The sequence below is a fragment of the Polypterus senegalus genome, chromosome 18 (assembly GCF_016835505.1).
Source record: "Polypterus senegalus isolate Bchr_013 chromosome 18, ASM1683550v1, whole genome shotgun sequence".
NCBI lineage: Eukaryota > Metazoa > Chordata > Cladistia > Polypteriformes > Polypteridae > Polypterus > Polypterus senegalus.
In genome coordinates, this window is record NC_053171.1 from 36,372,821 (window position 1) to 36,396,154 (window position 23,334).

The 23,334-nt window shown below is 44.3% G+C and overlaps 1 protein-coding gene across 2 annotated transcripts in view; it reads right to left on the reverse strand.

Moving 5' to 3' along the window:
• Window positions 1–3,228: 3,228 nt before the first annotated feature.
• The window catches only part of peli2 (pellino E3 ubiquitin protein ligase family member 2), a 56,213-nt gene continuing 36,107 nt past the window's right edge, over window positions 3,229–23,334 (reverse strand). The window contains exons 2-6 of one of the 2 annotated variants that reach the window (XM_039741069.1): window positions 18,144–18,273; window positions 14,326–14,427; window positions 10,381–10,578; window positions 9,881–10,069; window positions 3,229–7,669 (exon numbers count right to left, since the gene is read on the reverse strand). In XM_039741069.1, the coding sequence (XP_039597003.1) occupies window positions 7,091–7,669; window positions 9,881–10,069; window positions 10,381–10,578; window positions 14,326–14,427; window positions 18,144–18,273 (1,198 nt within the window). In that variant the 3' untranslated portion in view covers window positions 3,229–7,090. Of the gene's footprint in view, window positions 7,670–9,880; window positions 10,070–10,380; window positions 10,579–14,325; window positions 14,431–18,143; window positions 18,274–23,334 lie in introns of both variants that reach the window. The other variant, XM_039741068.1, reaches the window with a different exon arrangement.

Below are 23,334 nucleotides of genomic sequence, written 5' to 3' on the forward strand. Positions count from 1 at the left end.
TAGTATACAGTAAATGTGTGTACAGTGACACTAAACGTACGTACATGTACTAAGTACTGTAAGTAGAAAATTAATTATGGTTACTCACCAACAATGACACGATGACTTGTCCGATAACAATGAGTTTAATTTTACTGCACAACAAAGGAGAGCGTTACAGCTCTTCCAAACGAGCCACTTTAGGCGATTGTGTAGCACTGCCGTTGTTCTTCTTCTGGCAGTCTTCAATCCAAATCCCTAAAGCAGATTCCATCCAGACTACTGCCTTATTACATCCACTTGCAACTCGTTTTGCACCCTGGTTAAAAGGACACTGCGGCCATAGATCTTATATTCTTTTCCTCCTTTTTAAATAAAAAGAATCGTGGACTCATTGATGCCGTAATGGCGTCCTACAGCTGTGTAGCTTTTCCCTTCCTTCAACATATCCAAAACGTTTACCTTTTCGTCAATCGTTAACATCTTCCATTGGCGCTTGGGCACGGCCCCTGAAACAGTAGCAGATCGTTTTAAAGCCATAATAAAGGGCTTGACTATGCACAAAGATAAACACAAAAGAGCACAAAAGTTAACTCTTTACAAAGTGAAACACGTTGATGCTGAATGAGCGAGACGAGACTTCCTGGTTAACGCCGCGGAATCAAATTCAGCGCTCCGTTGCTGAGCCAATCAGCACACAGGAACTTAACTGCCTGCTCTGATTGGTTAGCTTCTCAGCCATCTGCATAAGCATCCCTTGTATGAAATCAACTGGGCAAACAAACTGAGGAGGCATGTAGAGGAAGTAAAAAGACCCATTGTCCGCAGAACCCGCGAAGCAGTAAAAAATCCGCGTTATATATTAAGATATGCTTACATGTAAAATCCGCGATAGAGTGAAGCCGCAAAAGTCGAAGCGCAATATAGCGAGGGATTACTGTATGCCAATGTTTAGGAAGCTGTCTTGAAAAAACAGAACTACATGGTCACCATCATCATGCAGAACCTGTTGGGTTGGCGGTTCAAATACAGAGCTGGAGGTTACCTTTACAGTTTAAGTGGTAAGTTGATAATGTTAAATATTAGTCTTGGCTCTTCTCTCGTGTCTCCAGGTTTCAATGTACAGGACTGGCGTAGCTGATTGAATTTTAAGCAATGGTGGTTGTGTGGCGCCATTTTCAGCTTCACTTGGGGAAGCAAAAATACTAAAGCCAGCTCTGATAGCTAACATAAAATACTGAAAAGATTTACAAGAAACCGGTTTACTTGACATTTAACTTTTCCAACATCTTATTCTTAACTAACTGGAGCTGCTGAGCTGTTCCATGCTGAACGAAACAAATCCAAGTGTACTGTTTATGGCTCCCACACAATTCAGCCCATACGCCTTCCACTACTTGAAAGAGTGCAGATGTCATTTCATATCAAAGCACTTGTTGCACATTTTGCACACACACACATTTTTACCGAAGTCACTTAAAGCCACGTGCACAGGCAGTGCGAGCTGAAGTGTGCGGAAACCTACAAGTGGAATGGAGAGAAAACTGCAGACGAGTGCAACCACCTCTCACGATACAACATGGAAAGCAGCAACGTCAGGTGAGGGCAACATCAGAAGTCGGGCCTTCATCATATGAGCAGGACCGGGGCGTCGGATGTGTACAGTCTGTGACGTCTTTTTGCCTTGTTGGATTTTTTTTTTGGTTACACAATGCGCGGTTCAGCCGCTCGCATATGGAAATGCAGATGTATAATTTAAACATATTTTTATTTTCATGGGATCTGTTAAATACGCATCAACGCAACGTATAACTGGACGTGATTGAATTTAATTTCTTTCTATTAAATAAAACGATTCTTTCGAATGTTTGGCTCTGAGATTTATTGTCTTTGCAAAAGCTATTCTAACGGGAAACTGTTAACGTTTTAATACGAATGGCATATCAAGATCTCCTTTGGTGTCTAATGTTATCCTACATTACCTTTCTTGGATACCTCCTTCTTTCTACAGTAATTCATGAGTTGTAATACCGGACAGTGTTAACGGTTGTAGATAAACTTCATGTTATTGTAAGTTGATGTTTTCATCTTCCGCACCATCACCACCAACTGTTTCAGCATAGTCTATTGATACGCATTTAACAAATTTGCCATGTTACTGATCAACATTTTTGGCATTAATTCATTTGAGTTCGTTTCTCGATGATAGGATTGCCCGTGTACTAATTTTTTATTTTGATAACCCTTTGTGATGAAATTCTTCAATAAGATTTGGACAAAATATGTCTTCTTTAATTGGGAACTTAAAGTGAGGAAAATGTTAAAATGTATAAGAGACATATAAGAGCTGAGAGAGTAGGAAGTCTGTCTGACAAAAGCATTCACACGAATGACAGGTGAGAGTACCGTGGTCTTGGTTGAAAATCTGTCTTCCAAAAAGTCTCATCGCGTCAAAGGATTTTTTTTATATAATAGAGAGATGTAATTACATTTCTAACGTATTAATATTTCATTTAACTCTTTTATTGGCTTACATGGTAAGGGTTGGACATCTCACCCCATCAACAGGACGCTCTCCCCGACTGTGATTGTCTGGACTGCTGTCATTTTATCCACAAGTGCTAGTAAAGAATGAACTGAGCTCTGTGGTTAATGGGCCTTCCACCTAGCTACCTCTTCCAGTTTCCAACTCTCCACCACAATCATCTCGGCAGCCCTGTCAGCAGGAGTAAGGCCATCGTCAGTCATGGAGGGAGATGAACGTCCAAATGACTGGGCACTTGGAACAGGCAGTCACGCTATGAAGCTAAGACCCCAACACGCTCACTCAGGTCTACAGTAAATGTCTGCGAGGCTCGTTTGACCCCAAATGTTCAACCCAGGGTGCTGATAGAAGTCCTCCTATTGCTCTGTGAGGCCTAAATGTGATTCACACCTTTATATCCACTGCTGTGTACACAAGAATATGAAAATCCACCCCATAAGCTAACATTTCAATGAATAAAAAAGGTCAATGCAGCAGTCCTTCAGTCAAACTAAACAGCTTTGTGACTTTATTTACGACTAGAGCTGTTCAAGAAGCCTTAAACCATAAATTGATCTTTTGCATCCAATCTCGTGTTATTTCATTATTGTGCTTTTCTCAATTTGATTATATTGATAATGAATCATTTTTATTCTTTAGTCCAATCCCCTTTAAAACCCAAAGGCTCACTCTTCATCTTTCCCACTCAGGAGACACAACAGGGCTTTTGGTTTTACTGAAGTCTTTATTTAGTAAATTAGACTTTGTTTGGGCTCGCCAGGTTCTTCACAATCATAGAAAATTCCATTAAAAACCATCTTTACAAGAGTTACACTGTACAGATTTTCAAAATAACTTACATAAGGGAAAGAAATAAAAAATAAAAGCATTGGACAGCACTTCGGGTATGGTGGCTGAAGAAGAGTTGGTATTAACTGCCAAGTGGAGGACAGGTAGGCCCAAGCCTCCATACTCCACTTACTACAATTCAGGGCAACCGCACTCCCATCAGAACATCACACCCCTTAAAATGGGAAAGGCAGGCCCCCCCGGCACGAGGCCTTAACCCTCTGTACCCTCACACCGGACCCAGGTAGTCAGCTGTGCAGAGGGAGCGATGCATGAGCTGGGGCCTCGCTCATCTGGTCATGCAGGTGAAGTCAGGAGCTCACGTTCATCGTGATGATGGGTCAGTCACTGACGAGGCGGCGTATCTCATCATTCTGCGATTCAAAGCAGGTAAATAATCGATTTAGGAAGAGCAACACAACTGGAACTGAAGAGAGCACATTTATATTTGCTCCTTACACATCTCAGGTGGAAACAAAACCAGCATCTTTCAGTGGAAAACTTGGGGGGTACAGTTAAATATCTAGTAAGACCACCTAGAGGCTCTCGAGATGGCGGATTCTGTCTCTTTCTATTAAGGACACCACTGCCCCCACTCACATTTGGGGGCTGCTCCACAGCAGGTGGTCCCTCCTCTGTCTTGTAAGATGTTGTTGCAGCTGCAGTTCACAATGAAAGGGAGTCGCCCCATGAAAGCAGCTGCCGGGCAGGACAGTGGGAGAGAAGCCAGCACACTCCCAAAAAAAACAACAGGCGGGGCTGCAGATGGAGCCCATCCTTCATACATGCGAGAGAGTGAAAGTTGAAAGACGGGAGATGAATAACCCGGGCAGTGCCTGCTCTGTGACCTTCCGCCTCAGAGTTTAGTCTGCATAGATAGCGTCCAATCTTACTTAAACACGCAGCATCACAACAGGGAGGAGCGCAAACAAGAATCTGAGTCCTCAGCCTTTAGGCCAAATGGTGGACTTGGAAGAACTTGCAGGGTTGGTTTTCTAAGCCACGTGCAACTTCATACCAAATACTAAAAGAGGTGGAGTGACTCAGAAATGTCCCGACAAGCTGTTAAATGTACTATTTACTCACACCCTAAGACGAGGAAGCCTTTTTGTAGCGTCATGTGAGCTTAAGAGTGGGCAAAGCCGTCAACCCGTCCACTTCCTGAACTTGCTTAATGCAATTTAGACACCACACCAGGCAGTAAGCCACCCTAGAAGGGCACATGCTCATCCATGCAGGACGCTTCTTTGTTGGGAGTGTCCTATGAAGAACATTGTCATCGCTGAAGCACTGCTAATGGCCACAGTCAGCAAGCACATTATGGACATGGGAGGCAGCTAAAGGGCTTGAAGGAGGGCAATTCCGAGCCAGACCGGGATGGGGCAGAGTGCACCTTTTCTTTATCTCGCTTTCTGCAGACCGTTCACGGGAAATTCCGCCAGGTGCTGAGGACGTCAATTCTGGTCCCAACACCTTTGATGTCACTTCCGGGTCTGACCCAATGGAGGATGACCCTTCCGGTTCCAATCCCTTTGAGGTCACTTCTGGGCCCGAGCCTATGGATGAAGACCCTTCCGGTTCCGATCCCTTTTGACGTCTCTTCCTATATTGACCTTTAAAAGCCACCACCTTTTCTCTATCCCCTCACTTCTGTTCACGACTCTGATCTGTGCTCCTCAGTACATCAAGTTATTCAATTCTGCAGCCAGGAAATAAATTACGGGTGGCTGCCCCAAACCTTCCTATGACTCTTTGTCGAGTTTGTGACAACAGAAAGGGGCCAACATTGACAAGGAACCAGGATTCCTTTGAAAGAGTTGTATCAGTTCAGAAACACGGTGGGACTGAAGACTTTCAATCAAGATGTCAGGTCACCTTGCAAAGACTTTACGAAAGGTGAAGGTGGTTAGCTATGGTGCAGTGTTTCAGTCTAGAAACACGAGGTGGATTGGCTGCCATGATTTTGTGAGATGGCGTTTAGCACCCCAGACCTGGACAGACGATTCTGCCAGAGTTACTTGAAAGGGGTCCAGTCCAACTTTATCTGTGCCCCCAAGACTGAGGTTAGCTTTGCTGCTTTCTTCCATCATTATTTTCGCTAAAATGGCTCAATGGTTAGTGCTAAGGCGTGTCGGCCTTAAATCCTACAGTTGGCCGCTGACTGTGTGGACTCTGAATGCTCTCCCCATGTTGGTGTTTGGCTCCAGGTACCCCAAATACCTAAGACTCCCCCACCCCACCCCACCATGCTTGCATGTTTCCATGGCCTCTCCAGAACAGCCAGGCCGGTGTCTCAAAGTGGGTCCTGTGACGGACCAGTGCCAGTCCAGTGTTGGTTTCTGCCTTGTAGCCAAAGCTGCTGGTCAAGTCTTCCTCTCCTGTGACACTGACACACCATTGAAATGTGCAGTTCACTACTGGGCTCCCAGTCACAGTGCGTGAAGCTAACTAAACCAGATGTGTTGTAGTAAATGTAGCAGAATGGGAAACAAACCCGCCAAAGAGAAGTGGAATGCCTTGAGTCTTGAATTCAGACTGGCCTGAAATCTACCCAGACAGCATGGCTGACTTAAATGATTATAAATGACGTAACCAAAAGAAGTGAATCTCTGTCTCCTCAAAGGGCATCTCCGTGCCCGACTTAAACATGCACTCCTGATACGGGGGGCCCTGCAGCAAGGCAGTCAATTTGTTGCCATTCACAAATCCCTTCTGTGGTGCCCGCTGTCTAGACAACAAGAGCGCAAAGTGACCCAAAAATACATCGCCTTGGCACGGAAATTCAAAGTAATGACCTACAATTTTGCCAAATTACACAGAATGGATTCATTTTGAATCCAGGGTCCAATGGCAGAAGAAGCAATGCAAAAGTACAGTTACAGCATATAAGGCCTTTGACGAAGACACTGGTGACATTTCTCCTGGCGTGAGGCCGCTGTGCGCGGCCAGTTCAGTTGCTGGTTAAACCCCCAAGGGAAGGCACCCTACCCAGTGGCCAGACCCCCCAAGACTCCCACCCCTTGCACTGAATGTTGCCGACAGCATCACTGCAGACAAATACCACAAAGGTATGTGACTCAAAAGTGAAAATATATTAACATTTCAATTGTAAAAACTGTACAAGAGTCCCAGAGTAGCAAAATAAAAATAAAGAAATTTTCTTGGTTGCTTTTTTTTTGACCTTTACCAAATTTAAAGAGCAATCTGTAAAATGTCTGCTAAAATATTTGATTTCCTTCCACAAAATCATTATGTAGAGGTAGATAGGACAGGTCGGAGTCTACACGACATAGGAGCGGGTGAGGCTGAGACAGAGATGGCGGCTAGGAGTGATAACACACACACAATTCATCCATGAAAGCGTTGGCTCACCTTATGTGAAAAAGCGCTGCCCAGGAATGCCAACTCGGACTAAAGAGCTGCTCGCCCCACCTCATACCTGTGCCCACAGTGATTACTAGAGTGGCAGCCTGCTGCCGTGAATCCTGGGAGCTTCTTTATTGGATCCACACATTTCATCCTCAGTCTTGTTAAACAAAATAAAAGCGATGGGCAGTGTTTAAAAAAGAAAAAGAGAGGCAATGTCTTCTGGTGTCAGATATCCAGGTCCTCAAAGGCTGGCGCTGCTTCTCCATTTCACTTTCAGTGCAACAAACCTCACCTCAGAAAATGGCACCTATGGAACTTCTGCTGTTTCTTTCCACATCTAGCAAGTGTCTGCTGCTGGAGCAGCCCAGCTCAGTCGATGGGCCCCTGAAAAATAAGCCTGGCATACCCCTGAGCGGGACTCAGTTGTGAGGCACAGAAAGGGCAGGATGCATGGAATGCGTGGGTGCCATGGGGAAGTTGGATTTCTGACCAATATTTTGCTGTCTTCTCAGAACACACGTGGCCACAGGGCACAAAGGCATACGTCGGGGCGCCCGTGTCAACGTAAAAGGCGGGCTCACAGCCCAACCAAAGGGGTACGTAAGGACCCACAGTCCGACACATGGGACACTCGCGTTGAGCATTGGACTCCCGGTCTGAACGGTGCCCCCAGTTGTGGAAACCATGCACATGCCCACAGGCCAGATACACCCAAGGTTGCTTTTCCTCCAGTGCTGCGAGGTCACGACTGCGCTGCATGCTTGGAAAAACCAAAGTATTGAGGCCGACAGGACACTGAGGTCGCGCCGCATTGATCTCCTGCCGCAGAGCTTCAATGTGCTTCTGGGTCGGCGTATGCAACAGGCCGTCCGCTGTGCGCCACAGTAGTGTTGCTCCACACAGGTCAATCAGTGAGCCATCCTGCAGCACATTGCTTTCGCTGTCCACCTGCGAAGAGTGGGAAAAAGAAAAAAAAAAAAAATACAAAAAGCTGAACGCATGAATTATGAAATGTCAAAATTATGTCTACGGCTTGGCACCATCAGATGCCAACTTCTTTTTTTTTTCATTTCTGGAAAGGCAGCACTCAGATATTCAGCTCTTGATTCTCAAAATAATTCCTAGCAAAAAGCTGTTGATATGAAAATTCATTCATTTTGGGTTTATCTTTTATAGATCACACAGTACAAGGTTTCATCTCCATAAATGTGCACAATGTAGGATGCATCAATGGACTTCTTTTCATGATTAAAAAAAATAAAAAACAGACATTAAAAAAAGTACATAATTAAAAATAAGCAGCATGTGCACTTCTTTTATTACAAAAATACATGCAAGTTCGGCACATTCGCCGCTGTCTGGCATTGACTACAGCAACAAAAAAAATCTGTGAGTGGGGCTTGTGGTGGTACACTATGGCAGCAGGTGTCACGATTTGCCAAGGTCAGCACCCTGAGGACTCCTTTCAACAATCTGGCTGCGCTTTTCAGGGACAATTTCACGTTCCAAAAACCGGAGATACCATTTGAGCTCATCCCCACATTCCAACTCGGTTGGAATCAGCTGCTGCATGCAAAGAAAAGACAATGCTAAAAGAAAAAAGAATGTGGCGGACCCCCGGCCAGGATGCCCCTGTGATGGAAGGACCAGGGGAAGAGGGTTTTTTCAGGGCAATACCTCCCACCGGAACACGAGAGGGCAACCCCTCTGGCTCACAGTGACGTCACGGGTTTGGGGCTTAGAAGCTCAACCCTGCTAGGGCCCGTGGCCACCACCAGGGGGCACCTGGACAGATTCTGAGCCAGCACTGCCGCCACACCCCTCGGTGACCTATAAAAGGGGTGGCAGAGGAAGAGAAGAAGAAGAAGAAGAAGAAGAAGAAGAAGAAGAAGGAAGGACTGCGATGCTGTATTGACTGTACTGTGAACGCAGGGAACGGGGAAAGCGTCGCCCACGCAGAAAAGAAGAAAATTCAAGCTGGTTTTGTAAAACTGGACTTGCTTGTATGGAATGTTTTCCGATTTTAAATAAACTCAATAAAATGTTAAAAATCAGAAAGGAAGATGTGTGCTGGGGTGTGTCAGGTGGGGTGACTGGTACGCCCCCTGGTGGTCCACACGTGTTTCCATCTGCGGTTGGAATGTGGTATACTGTACAGCAGTTCAGATTCGGCTTTTAGCACTGCGTATTTTACAATATAAAACCTGCCCCGTTATTTACTTGCGCTGCCCACCGATTCAGAATACAATACAACATAACCACATTTAATGACACCAACTGCAGCAAACTATGACAGTCCATTTGTCCTGAATGGTGGTCTCCAGAAGAGGGGATGCAGGCTTCTCACTGTATCCCTCCAAAGCTGTAGATTAAAAAGTCTTTGTGCCTCTCACCAGGAAACAAGCTAGCTCTCAGGGTTTGTCTAACAATGTTGGGACTGATGTGTTCAACCTCCACTTACTTACTTGGTTTATTACATATTCAACACAGAGCTAAAGTACTCGAGCAGTCCTGAACCTTTTATCGTTATGTAATGTGCATTTAGGCGCTGGCTGCATGGAGTCTGAGCAGAAACACTACCCCGCTGCTAGGAGATGGGCAGGCTTTGCAATGCCACATTTGAAAGCTCTTAAGTCCAGTCCTACCCATGAACTAGCACGCCACACAATTGACTAATTCATTTCCCAGTTTGCTTCAGACATTATAAATATTCAAGCAGTTTTTCAGCACGCCATTCCTCTACAGTCCAGCCAAGAGTATTTGCTATCAGATTGCGGTTGATGCAAAGCTACAACAGCTTCCATCCAGCAGGGGGCTCCCACCTAATTGTTGTATACATTTCATTAGACAGACACATGAAACACTTCGTAAACAAAGACGAATTCAAGAAAAGAAATTCAAATCCCCTCCCTGCGGCACTTAGCGATTATCATAATCAAGCCTAGAAGACAGCTCCTGCTCAATTCACAGCACCACCTTTCAGGCTTTAAAATGTTTAGCGTGAGGCCGTGTGCTCTCTCTCAGTGACCACGCCAGGCTGTACGGTTTCTCCCGAATAACCCTTGACGTTCCCCTCTGCTGACTCGTGGTTTCCCCCACTCTACATCGCCCTGCCTGTTTGAATGAACTTGCAATATATAAACGCTGTGTCTGACCTACCAGTTTCCCCCTCGTCTGTGCTGATCGAGTCTCCCTCAGTGTGTACACATCTCCACAGACTGAGATTTCACGCCACACTCCAGGTCTCGATTCTTCTGTAAACCCACCCCTTGGATGCATCACTAGCACTCCATTGGTGGTCAGGCCATCCATGTGTCCATCGGGATTTTTCCACTTAGCCGCCTTCTCCTAACAGTCAAAGACAGAAAGAGATGGCACAATGTGACAAAATGACCAAATACAATGGTGTGCCTGGTAAGGAAACAAACACTCTTCTGAAATATAAATGGAAAAAAAAAAAGACTTTTATAATTTATTAAAAGTAAACCTCTAACTAACATTGTCTTAATACCAACAATGAATCTATAAGCCATAATAAGTGCTAAACATAGAAAATGGAAACAGACTAGTGCTCTGTTCATACACATGAATAAGAAAAAGGAATTCTGGGAAGAGCTGCCAGAATTCGCCACACTCTTTCATACCTCCACCACACTCACCCCCAGGAAGATGTTCTTTGATGAGTCAAAGCCTGCTGCGTAGATCCGAGCTCTGTAGGGAAAGTTACGCTCACAGACAATTCGGCAAGCAAACCGAGAGATGGTGCTCTGTGTGATGGGACTCTCCTCACCGGCATGACCCCCGGACACCGTATCTGTCACAACAAAGTCAATCGGGCTTTCTGTTGAGCGGCCAATCTGCAAACAAATAAAGGGATTAACAGAAACAATAAAAGCAAGCTTCATACTACTCTGCTCAACGAAAATTAACACAATGTAAAAAATTGCAGCTCTACTGTCCACACTGGTCATGCTATGGCGAGCGTCAGTGAAACCCACAATCCACTTCTACCATTGCTAAAGAGGTAGAAGGAGAAAATTCAGTCGCCTTCTGCTTACCTCTATGAGATCACAGGCCGCCCCTTTCACACAAGTGATAACCTTTTACCCACAATTCACTCCTTTTTTTAATAGGAACACACAAATTCTTAAAGCTGGTGCCACAGCACAACCTTTCTAATTGAAGAGCTCAGTTCCAAAATCAGCTAAGTACAAAAGATACATTTTGGAGATAAATAGGAAAGTCTGGGTCCGTACTTAGCAGATTTTGAAACTAAATCCCTAAAACTATAGCGCTACACTGTTGCAATAAGCAGGTTTTGAAGCTCAAGCATATTTTCGGCGCATGACCAACTGCATGAAAAGTCACAATCACGTGTTCACTAAATTTTACCAGAAGGTGTAATTAGCAGATTTTGGAACTCACATCTTCAATTATACTTGCCCAAGTAAGTTGATAAGTTATACAGAATTGAACAGTTCACCTACTGCAAAAGAAACAACAGTTACCGTATATACTTGCGTTTAAGTTCTCCCACGGAGAAGACAGAGTCTGATTTTATGATCGCTTTTTTGGGTTTCAAGACCCGACTTCTACACGAGTATACAGGGTATCTCACACTCTGCTGGAACTGGGGGAGGATTTTATTCACTTTTTCCACAAATGAAACCAGAAAAGCCAATTGTAACCATTGTTTATTTAGCAGATGGTTTTACCCAAAAAAAAAAAATCAAAATACATTTTACATTTAAGTACAAAGTAAAGAGGAAACCCAAAACATAATCAGAATTGCCAGTACTAGATAAACTAGGAACATAAAAAAAAAAAGGAGTTGAGCGGTAATTCAACACATTTTCTGACGCTGAACAAAGCAACCAGGTAACCAATTTAATATCAGGGTTTGGGCACTATGGTACACAGTTCTCTAAATCTTATCTCGCTATTCTATTCAAGTTTTCCATCGTGTTTGCGTTATTCAGCCGTGACCACTCCCCTCCACATCGCTCGCCCAATCGTTACTCCTGCTGCACAAATCCTCTCTCCATCCCACCCCGTGACACTCTCAGTGCTAACTTGCCCTTCAACGCAGTCGGTTACAATGGCAAGGCGGAAAAGCAAATTATCAATTCAAGATGTCGGATTTTCGATTGCGATACAAAAAAAAGGTGTCAAGAGCAGATAAAGAACATTGAAAAAAAATGAACAAAAAAAGAGCATATAATAAAAATCAGGAACAAAGAGAATTGTCCAATAAACAAGACAGAGAAAAATATCCCAAACGGAAATGCAAAAAAAACCCCAACATTTATAGAATGTAAGTTAGAGGATAAAGAAATTCATAAGATTGTTTTTGACGAGGCATTAATTTAATTTGATTGTTTATTTACTTTTTACTACATTTTATTATTCATTGCTAATTGAAATTGACAGCTGTAGTGAAATACTCAAGTAGCTGATTTTCCATCTATAATAACTAAGGACCAAACCGTGTTCCTCCTGCACCCCGCATAATCTTCTATATACCGTCTCTTAAACAGAATCGCTTTTTGCAACGGAGGGGCGCCCTGACACCCTTTGAGCGGCTCAGCAAGAACAAACAGCATCTTGAGTTAACTTAGGTACTCTGTTTTTCAAATTTGTAGTAAAAGATGATAAGAAGTTACAAAGAGCCCCTTTGAGGAGCATAGGAAATGTATGACCACAACCAGCCGTCGTGGCACACTCTCTACCGTAACCAAGAGGGTCCGTCAGTTGAGAGTCTGACCTAAAGTACTGACAGCCAGAAGTGTTTCCTTGAACTGCTGCTTACAGATATTTCTAATTGGAGGGGGTGGCCTGTTCCAAGTTCAGTCCAGGGAAGAAATTTGTGTGCTAACGTTTTCGATTTTCCTTTCCACCAACATTCCAACAGTAGCTTTACATGCTGTAAATACCAGGAAGGGAGAGTTGGACGAGCCCTCCCATGTAACTCTGCACCAGTCATTGAAAGAGGGTCACGGCAGCTGGAGCTACTTTGTGATGACAGAAAAACGATGATATGTGACCCACCTATACAGTGACCTCTAACCTGCAACATGGGAAGGGCTTTAAAAGGCAGGAAACAACGAGATCTGCTCTGCTCAATCACTCGTGGATAGCCTGGACTGCTGTGGATATGTGATGGGAATTATCCGCACGCTCCACTGCTAGCTTCAAGTCAGTGTGCATAGCTCAGATGTCTGTGGGTTAAACAGCAGATGCTGCATTTTTCCCTCTGTTATGGCAAGTAAGATCAACTGTAGGTTGCGAAACACAAAATTGTCAATTAGAAATCACTATTGTCATGTCACATATTGTGAGACGTTTATCTCTTCATTACTACTAGAGATTATATGTGTTTTAATAAGCATACTCTAATGTATTTTGAATTATAAAATCTAAAGGTGTGGCTGTTAAGTGGTGAAGTGTTTTTAGTAACTCTAAACAAGTAAATAATTTATACATAAAAGGGACTGAAAAGAAAAACAGCGTGATCGAGCAAATCATGTTCTACAGTATATTTGTGTTCATTCGCCCTACAGTTTCCTTTACTCGTAAAGAAATTACACTTTCAAATAAAGTTTGGATGTCATTAAGGACAAAAGGAGATGATGAAAAGGAGGGAAACACGGCCTGACAGGAGGGAGAAGGACAGACAAAGTTTTATTGGCAATAAGGATGGAGACACAGACGTTAGAAGTCAATTTTAAAGAGAGATCAGGAGAACAGAGTTAAGTCGCAAAAAAGTTACCTGCCTTTTTAGCACTAAATAAAAAACACTATTATTATTTTTTAATTTTAGGAGAGAGTTCCCTAAGACAATTCATATAAACCTTCAAACTTTACCCACACCAGACAGTGTACAGAAGGCATGGATTGCCTGGCATCCTTACCCACATGGGTGGCCCTCCTTTTCCTGTTGGAATGATAGAATTTAAAGATGGAGGGATGGAGGGAGGGAGGGAGGGAAGAAGGCTGCCTTCTGGAGAGCAATGTGCTGGGAGGAAGCCGTCCTCTGCTGGGACTCGCATGTTTATAATTGTAGGGCTGCATGGGAGTTGTAGTCCCAATGTGTATCCCTGCAGGGCTCCTTGGCTGCCACTGGAAGAAGCTGCCAGGAGGAGATTCCCTGTAACTAAAGAGGTTACACCCAACCCAGACGTTTTTCCTGGGAATACAATATTACGTAATGGAAGTACTTTCAGGCCCAGCATAAAAGAAGCCGCCCCACCTCTCCCAGGGGTCAGGAGAGAAGGAGGACAAAGCTTGCCTGAAAAGTGGTGGAGGAGTACAAGAGGAACAGCAGCAATTGATTAAGGAATGCCTGAAGGGGCTTTAACAGGCCCTGTTTTCTGACTGCCACCCCCCACCAAAAAAAAAAACCTTGCAGGAACAAAATGTAAGAAGTCTTAGGAAGGGCAGTTCAGAGAGACATTCCCTACCAGGCAGGTTGGCCATGCAAAGGGTGTCAAAAAATAGTGTAAATTACAAAACACAAAGAAGTGCAGTTGCGGTGACTGTGAAGAAAACGAAGCCTTGTGGAAAGTAAAAAAGAAAAATCAAAGTCTTTTTGAACTTTTTCTTACCTGGAACATGTCTGTTTCCTTGTCTGGAGAATATTCAACAACCACCGTCTGGTTCCGTGACAACGTGTAAGAAATGCTGTGCAGCCCTTTTACACTCACCGTCTGCTAAAATAAAAAGAGGAGGCCTTGACGTGAGAAGGTAACAGTTACTCTGTTGATAATATGAGGTTTTACTTCAGGCTAACGTGGCACTTAGTAGAGCTACAGTTATGGGGAGGAAATAATACAAAATGTACACCGTCCTGTATACTGGGCAGAAGCACACAGTAAGGCAGGGGGCTCCAGAAACGGTGTACTGTAGCAAACAAAAGTAACGTTTTTAAGCCTGGCTATATGGAATGAAGGAGGTTAAGACAGTGACTCATTTAAATATGCATAAGTAGCTTTGATTGGTCCCTACTGTGGATCCAGCCTTTTAAATCTACAATGTAGGCAGCTGTGAAGCAGGAAACAAATGAATACTAAAAGGTGCTTTCTGCTTAGAGGAGCCCACACTGCCATGCACTGCATGTGGCCAAAGGTAATTGTTAATGGCAATTGAACTATGCCCATCATCATCCTCACACTACAATAATGTTCAGCTTCAGGATACAGGAACAGATCTACAGATTTCAGTATCAAATATGGGAAAGCTAAACCTCAGGGCTGAGAATTTGAACTTGGCATTCAGAGCTGCTGATGATACCTCAAGTTAAGAACATTCAAGTGCCCGCCGCTCACAAAGGACATTTCCAGAGAAATCAAAAGTCCTACTGGAACAGCCCCATAAAGCAGTCCACTCGCTCGAAAAACTTGGCTGCCTGACACAGCGTGAAGGACGAATTCAGTCTGCTGCAGGTAATTAAGGAAATGTACTGGCAGAGAAATCTTTTATTTAGCTTTCAGAAGAATTACTTGACTGATAAAATCTTTTGTTGCACTAATGGAGATGATCTTTGATAGAGTAGTACTGATAACCCCAATATCTATGTAAAAGGACGAAGGTCCAAGTCTTTAGAGTCCTAATCCTTCCTCTTTTGCTATATGGTTACGAGACATGGACGCTATCCAGTGACCTGAGATGAAGACTGGACTTCTTCAGTGTTGTGTCTCTTCGGAGAATCCTTTGGCACCGCTGGTTTGACTTTGCGTCGAATGAGCGGTTGAGTCCCGAATGAGGCACATTACCTGCACTGTGAGGGAGCGTCAGTTATGGCACTACAGCCATGTGGTGTGAGAGTGATGTGGCTGGCACGATGCTCATTGGTGAAGACCTGAGTGGCTGGACCAGGCCAATGGGACACCCATGCAACACCTGGCTGTGGCAGACAGGTGGTCATTTCCAGAGGGTGGGACTGGACCGCATGTCTTCCTGGGGGGTTGCCAAATGGGATCCCGAGCTGTTTCATCATGTGCTGTACCAGTGCGTGCTCCCCAACCTGACCTGACCTGATAGAGCAGGCTGGCAATGTCAAGCATGTATGTCAACAATAAATAACTGTAAGCTGTGTGGTGTTACAGGTCCACAGCTCGTTGAGCAAAGGCCATTTTTTTTTAAATAAGTAATCACCGTACTCGCGGCGGCTTAGTGAGGGGGACGTTGGGCCATAGCAAGCCACGGGGCGATCTGCAGTGTGGGTGTTTTTCACCGAGTGCACAGGTGAGGGACTGCCCACATCCGTGATTGTTCCCATGGCTAATGTGCTGCAGCTGCTATGGCACCTCGTATTATAAAAGAAGCGCGAGTCGGATAGAGGAAAAAAAAAGAACGAGAGAAAAGGAAAAGAGGACGGAGGTTACAGGGAGCGAGAGAGTGAGTAAGTCGGTGAGAGAGAGAGACACACACGGAGTGAGTGGGCGGGCGAACGAGCGCTCGTGGGCAGCTGCGAGGAAGCTGGGTGTTAGGCCGACACCCAGGTGTTGGAGTTGGATGTCGCTCCCGCTGAGCGAGTAGGTAGCGGGAGTGACCAGGGAAAGGCGACTGGCCGCAGAAGACCGGAAAGGCAGCGGGAGTCGTGAGGCTTGGAGCTGCAGTCCTTGGTGTGGGCGTCCTGGAGACCAAGGAGTCCACGTCTCAGGCCTGGGAGGAGTGCCAGACCGAAGCCAGGATCGGGAGGTCTCCAGACCTGTGTTTGAGTTAGAAAAGGGCAGCTGCAGAAAGAGCGTCTCGCCTGTTGAAGGGCCCGTATGGGAGAAGCAGGTGAGACGCTAACCGAAAAGAAGCACCGAGCTTGGCATTGTTGTCGATTTTAAAAACTGCTTCCCATTAAACATTTTAACCTCGTTTTAAAGGAATTTTTTTTTGTGTATTTTTAAACCTCCACGTTTTTCTTTTATTGGATTGTTTATTTGAACTTTGAAAGCACTGCACTTTATTGAACACTGTTTTTGTTTGATGACAATTTTAATAAAAGCACTTTGCACATTTATACCATCCTCTTGCTCAATTGTTATTGCCTCAACTGTCTAGCTCATCTCGGTTATAACTATTGACGGTGTTAGGTTCAAGGGCTCCTGAACAGGAATGGGAGCATGGAGTCGAACCCGCATCGTCACAAGCTGGACCAGGGAAAAAGAAAACTCAAAAATGACTGGACAAACTACTTTAGCTAGGATACGTGGGTCAATACAAACAAACCCATCTTCACCTTGTAACCTGGCATTTCAGGAGACCCAGAATGCATTTGCACTATGTTGATTTCTACAACCACTGTTCCCATGGGCACACCAGACTCTTGTGTAAGCACCGCAGCATTTCCAGGCCACATGTGAATACTGTCAATAATATCTGCTGGTGACACTACATACTGAGATAGCAAAGGCAAGTCATTCAGAAATGTATGTCTCAGTCAAAATATCACAGTAGCAAGATATGTTCAGGGGTTGGCATGGTTGGCCAATGCTGTGTTTTAGTTCAAGTCCTTGCTATGGCGAATAAACCGTATACACAATCTAGGATCCTGACAGTGTCAGAAGACTCATAGCCATTAAAACAAAAAAACAAAAGTCATCCCAAAGGTAACTAACTCTGAGTTATGAACTGACCACAAACACAGCTGCTGCCGCCATACATGAACAACACACCTGGAAGAAAGGTGTGCAGAGAGCGGAGGACAAAGACACGCCAGTGAGATACCAAGCATGGACAACTGAGGGAACTGCAAGTGGTGGCACACACGTCATCGCTGAACCATTCACGACTAGGACATCAAATTATTTTAGAGTTATTCCCAAGTATCCAAATGCATCATCACTTCTTGGATTTATTTGAATTAGGTTACAGATTGTTTTTCATGTTTTACTGAAAAAGGAAAGTAAAGTAAAAATCCAGGATTCAATGAACACGAGAGCCGTTTCAGCAAAAAGCACATGAAGTTAATGTTGTGAGGAGCAGCAAACTCACAGCAAAACAGGCTAATGATGGGTAGGCCCAGAAAGGAGACAGTGCCAAGTTGTAGTGCCAGCCTTTCATTTATGGGCTGCCTTTTCAAGTTGGTGATCTATCTGTCTTTGTTTGTTGCACCCAGAAAGAAGTACCCACCGAAAGTTTAAGAAGAATGTCTACTTCTATAGTTACTGGAAACCGTATAATCGGCCTCAATCTAAGACTTCATTTACCCATTTGGTGAAACCAACCACAAATCTAAAATGGGCTGTCATGCTGTCCAGGGTTGGTTTCTGCCAAGAAAAGGATGTGTGAGGATGTTACGATAGAGGAGGTTCATGCAAAGAATGATTAGAGTGTTTAACACAGCAGCAAAATGGAAACACCAAACGCAGCAATGAGACGTTTTCCTGCTAGCTCGGCGGCGTCCAGGGACACACACACCCCAGCATACCTTGCCATCCTGCACCGTGTTGAGAACGTGCACTGTGCTGGGCTTCAACCCGTTGGCCCGGACTCTTCTATAAAGGGAAAACCGGCTCTTTCTTCTTCCTCTGTCACCGTTTGGGAGAGAGCCATTGTATCTGCAGAAGACAGAATGTTTCATTTATTCATTATATAACACAAAAATAATACTAATGTCATATACATCCTGAATCACAACTTGTTCTGGGCCCTTTATGTCCGGGTGCTTTTGGTAGTTACACGAAGATTAACCTGATCATCAATGTCCTCTGAAAGGAACCCTCAAATATTACAACTGATTTCGTGATCGAGTCAAATGACTTGCTAGTGTTGGAGAACCTCGCAGTTAAATACTCATAGAGGATGGAGACCAGAAATCACTCAGGAGACAATCATTTTTAAAAACAATGTAATAATTAGCGCAAAACAACACAGATACCTTGTTTCATGTTCCTTATTTTTAATTATTATAGAAAAAAGAACATTAGAGGGTGAGCTCAAGTTGGATGGTTGGGAGACAAAGTCAGAGAGGCGAGTTTGCGTTGGTTTGGACATGTGCAGAGGAGAGATGCTGGGTATATTGGGAGAAGGATGTTAAGGATAGAACTGCCAGGCAAGAGGAGAAGAGGAAGGCCTAAGAGAAGGTTTATGGATGTGGTGAGAGAGGACATGCAGGTGATGGGTGTAACAGAGCAAGATGGAGAGGAAGAAGATGAACAGCTGTGACAACCCCTAACAGGAGCAGCCGAAAGAAGAAGAAGACCAAATACTACTGCAAAATAATTATCTTTAAGCAGAATAATGCTCTCACCACAAGTGCACTCTCTCACTGGATACGTTTCAACATCCAACTTTTTATTTTGACCTTAACAATCCACCATTCACACATTATTAAGTATTCTTCCAGCAGCTTTGCCCAATTATAGAACAACAGACAAAGAGGGCAAATAAGAACAAAACAACTGAGGACTGATCTTGCATCACTTTCCCTCTTGTCAAACTCATACATGCAAGTCAGGGCCCACCTGTACGATTATTACGCCTGCTTTAACAAGGCTGGGCTCATTCAGCTACACAGAGTCAGAAGCAGACTTTCATTTCTCACAAAGCGCTGTCACGGGCTGAGCGTCCCTGTCAGATCCTCTCAATTTATGTGCCCCTCAATAAAAAAAAATGACAGTGAGGACTTTTACTGCAGGACCAGATTGTGGAAAATGAAATTTAACCATTCATCCATCATCCAACCCGCTACAGCCTAACATTTAATGTACTTTATATATTTACTGTATGTATAAGTTGAGTCTTGAAACCCAAAAAATTGATCATAAAATCAGACCCCGACTTATACGCCTGTTCAAATTTTTTTTTTACATCTTCTTGCCTCCTCTAATCTCGCATCAGTTTCTCAGTAGCATTGAATTTTATTGCAGCAGCACAGTTACAGATTTCTTTCATTACTTCAACGACTTTTAATTTAAAACCAGCTTCATATTTTCTTCTGATTGAATGCTCCATCGTAGATAAGGGATCCTCTTATTATAAAGGGGTATGAGGGTGTGAGATACGAAAAACATAAATCAGTGCAAATGTCACTTCGGAATAGTTCGGGTATTACTGTGTGGTCACGTAGGCACAATAGACAGAGAGGTTAGGAGCCCACGCTGATACAGCACATTGCCACACCCACATAGAAAAGAAAAGGCCGTGTGCTCCTTGGTTACGCTCTCAGGCGGCTGTTAGCATATCGTAATCCCTTGTATCAATAGTGCGAGTCTTCCACACTTGACTTATATGACCGACATTATACTGTGAAATCAAGTCCCGACTTATCCGTGAGTATATATGGTAAGTAAATGTAAAGTATTACACATAAGTTAGGTTTGAATACACAATGGGAGGTCTGAAAATCGAGAGGACACCTTATGAGAAGGATTTAGCAGTCATAGTGGACTCTAAGCTATCAACTTTTCGACCGTGTTCAGAAGCCATTAAGAAAGCTAAGGGAACGTCAGGTTATATAGCGCCCTGATGTGTGGAGTCCAAGGAGGTTCTGCTCAGTCTGTATAACACACTGGTGAGGCCTCGTCTGGAGTACTGGGTGCAGTTTTGGTCTCCAGGCTACTAAAAGGACATCGCAGCGCTGGAGAAGGTCAAGAGAAGATCAACTAGGCTGATTCCAGGGCTACAGGGGATGAATTATAAAGAAAGATTAAAAGAGCTGAGCCTTTACAGTTTATACAAAAGAAGATTAAGAGGTGACATGACTGAAATGTTTAAAATTATGAAGGGAATCAGTCCAGTGGATCGAGACTATTACTTTAAAATGAGTTCATCAAGAACAAGGAGATACTGTGTGAAATTTAACCTTAGTTTCCAACTCACATTAGGAAGTTCTTCTTCACACAGAGAACCACAGACACTTGGAATAAGCGACCAAGTAGTGTGATGGACAGCAGGACTTTGGGGACTTTCAGAACTTGACTTGCTGTTATTTTAGAAGATGTAAGTGGATAGGACTGGTGAACTTTGTTGGGCTGAATGTCCTGTTCTCATTTAGATTGTTCTAAAAAAAAAAAAACTGCCAACAGCCACACAACTCCATTAGCCTCCATCCTAGTGCGAGGGTCTCAGTAGCCTAGCCATTGGCTTCCACTCCGAATGTCATCTCTTCTTGTTAACTGAAATTCTTGTGTATTAATCAGATTGGTTTCCCCATCCATTCTCACTTTCAAAAATAAAAAAAAAAACGACTTTTACTTCTCTTTGAAATTCAGAAAGATGCTTTTTGCTGGGGGCAGCACGGTGGTGCAGTGGGTGGCACTGCTGCCTCGCAGTAAGGAGACCTGGGTTTGTTTCCCGGGTCCTCCCTGTGTGAAGTTTGCATGTTCTCCCCGTGCTTGCGTGGGTTTCCTCCCACAGTCCAAAGACATGCAGGTTAGGTGCACTGGCGATCCTAAATTGTCCCTAGTGTGTGCTTGGTGTGTGTGTGTGGGTGTGCCCTGCGGTGGGCTGGCACCCTGCCTAGGGTTTCTTCCTGCCTTGCGCCCTGTGTTGGCTGGGATTGGCTCCAGCAGACCCCTGTGACCCTGTAGTTAGGATATAGCGGGTTGAAGAACTGACTGACTGACTGACTTTTTGCTGTGATGCAGTCTATGCAGTTTCTACACTTCACTTCAATTGAATAAGTTGAGAATTTTATGTTCTTCATTGGTTTTTTTTTTCTTCATTTGCCATTTAAGGTGTGGCGGATGGCCAGGGCCCTTACCTGACCGGGACGCCTTAGTAAAGGAAGGGCCGTGGGAGAAAACAGGCACAGGACATTACCTCTCGTGAAATCTTGGGAAGCTGAGGTTAAGTGGCGCCTCAGATTCCCACAGGGCTTCATGGGAGTTGGAGTTTGGCACAGTCCTGTTGGGTTGTGTGGGGGCTGCGCGGACTGTACAGCCGTACTTGGTTGGGCGTCTGTCACACCCTGAAGTGAGTACGAATATCCTGGGTGTTTGATAAAAGCAGCCCCCTGCCACTGCTCCAGGACCAGAGTGAGGAGGGAGAGGACTTGCCAGGGGCAGTGGAAGCAGAAGACAAAGAGACTGAGAGGAGAGAAGAAGAGACGACCAGTGCTGCTCGTTTTAGTATTTGGGACCTGCTGTGCTTACGTTTAGGTGTCTGGGAAATGGCTGAAAAGCGTCAGCCCCGTAAATAAAAACGGGTGTTGTGCTTTTTTTTATTATTATGGTTATGCAAGAAAATGTGAAAATTCTCTTCTTGGCTTCTTCCATGGGCAAAAGAAAACAAAAAAAAAGAATGCAGAGAGAAAAAGTTCAATTTCAACAAACTCAGAACATTTCTAATAAGGTGCTCAACTGCTTAATAAAAGTGATGCCTTTAAAAAAAATAATTAGAAGAAAAAAAAAGGGAAAAAGAGTTCTAGGGTTTCTAATCCTGTCCAGTCCACCCTTGCCAGTTTTCCCAGAAGGTGAGACTTCCACTGGACGGTATTTCTGAAGAATCTCCCTTTAAAGACCCAGCTTTCCTTAATTTACAAACTGCAAGGTGAGAGCCGAGACCCCACGAGATCACACGAGCAGTCACGGCGTGCATCACAATGTGAAATTTGCTCATTCACACTTTTTTTTCCTCGATTATTAGTTTTGTGAAGTGACATCTTTAACGCTTCAACTAACTGTGCACGTGTACCTGCGTATGGATAATGCACACTGTAGATACCTGCTGTTCATTTTCAAATGGCCATTTCCAGGATAACGGTTTCCTTGACATTATTCATGAATGATGTACTGTATGTTCACTACAACAACTCCTTTATGGAAAGAGGTTTCCAGATGTGAGTTTTCATCTTGATATACAGTGACACAATTACAGTAGCATTTAGTGTCATTCTATCAAAGGTAAGTCGGGGGGCAAACATGATTCAGGTGAGGGGAGTCTGAATCGTACACTGAGGGGGTCTTTCTCAGTAACAAAAGAGCAGCAGAGCACAGCACTTGTTATCACCCTGTACATACACACTTCTTCACAACTAAAAGCTTGCTGCGGTTCTGCAAGCTCCTGCCTGGTTGAGTGCCAGTTTTAAACTAGGCCACAGCATGGCCTCTGGTCGAGTATTGTTACGATTTACTGATCTGTCCCAAGACCCGCTCCAGCAGAGACGCAACAATGCACTACGCACCGTCTGCTCCACCATCCACAGGCAGCTCCCGCCTGCCACGTCCTACCCAGCACACAGCTCAGCAGGTGCAGGGCACTGTAGGCAACAGCCCATCTGTTCACCAAGCCCACCCTTTCTTTTTATCAGCCCAAACCAAAAGAAAAGGCAAAACTCACCAGTAAAAGCAGCCCTAGAGTGTACAGTAGATGTGAAATGCACAAAACTGCTGGTGGTACCAAGTAGTATGTGGGACACATGCACTGCACGGCTAAAAACAAAAAAAAACATAAGTTTGGCCCACCAGGCAGATTCATCTTGGATAAGCACAAGCAGTAAAAAGCCAACCAAACTATGCAGACGAGGGCCCGGCCAAGTGAAGGAAAACCACAGAATTTCTATCACCCGTGCATCAGCATAAGAAAGGCAACAGAGCGGAGTGCTTCGGCCAGCATGGCGGTCCCATGAAACCCTGTCAGTGCAATAATGAGGCACACGACCACTTAGAAAACAGAAG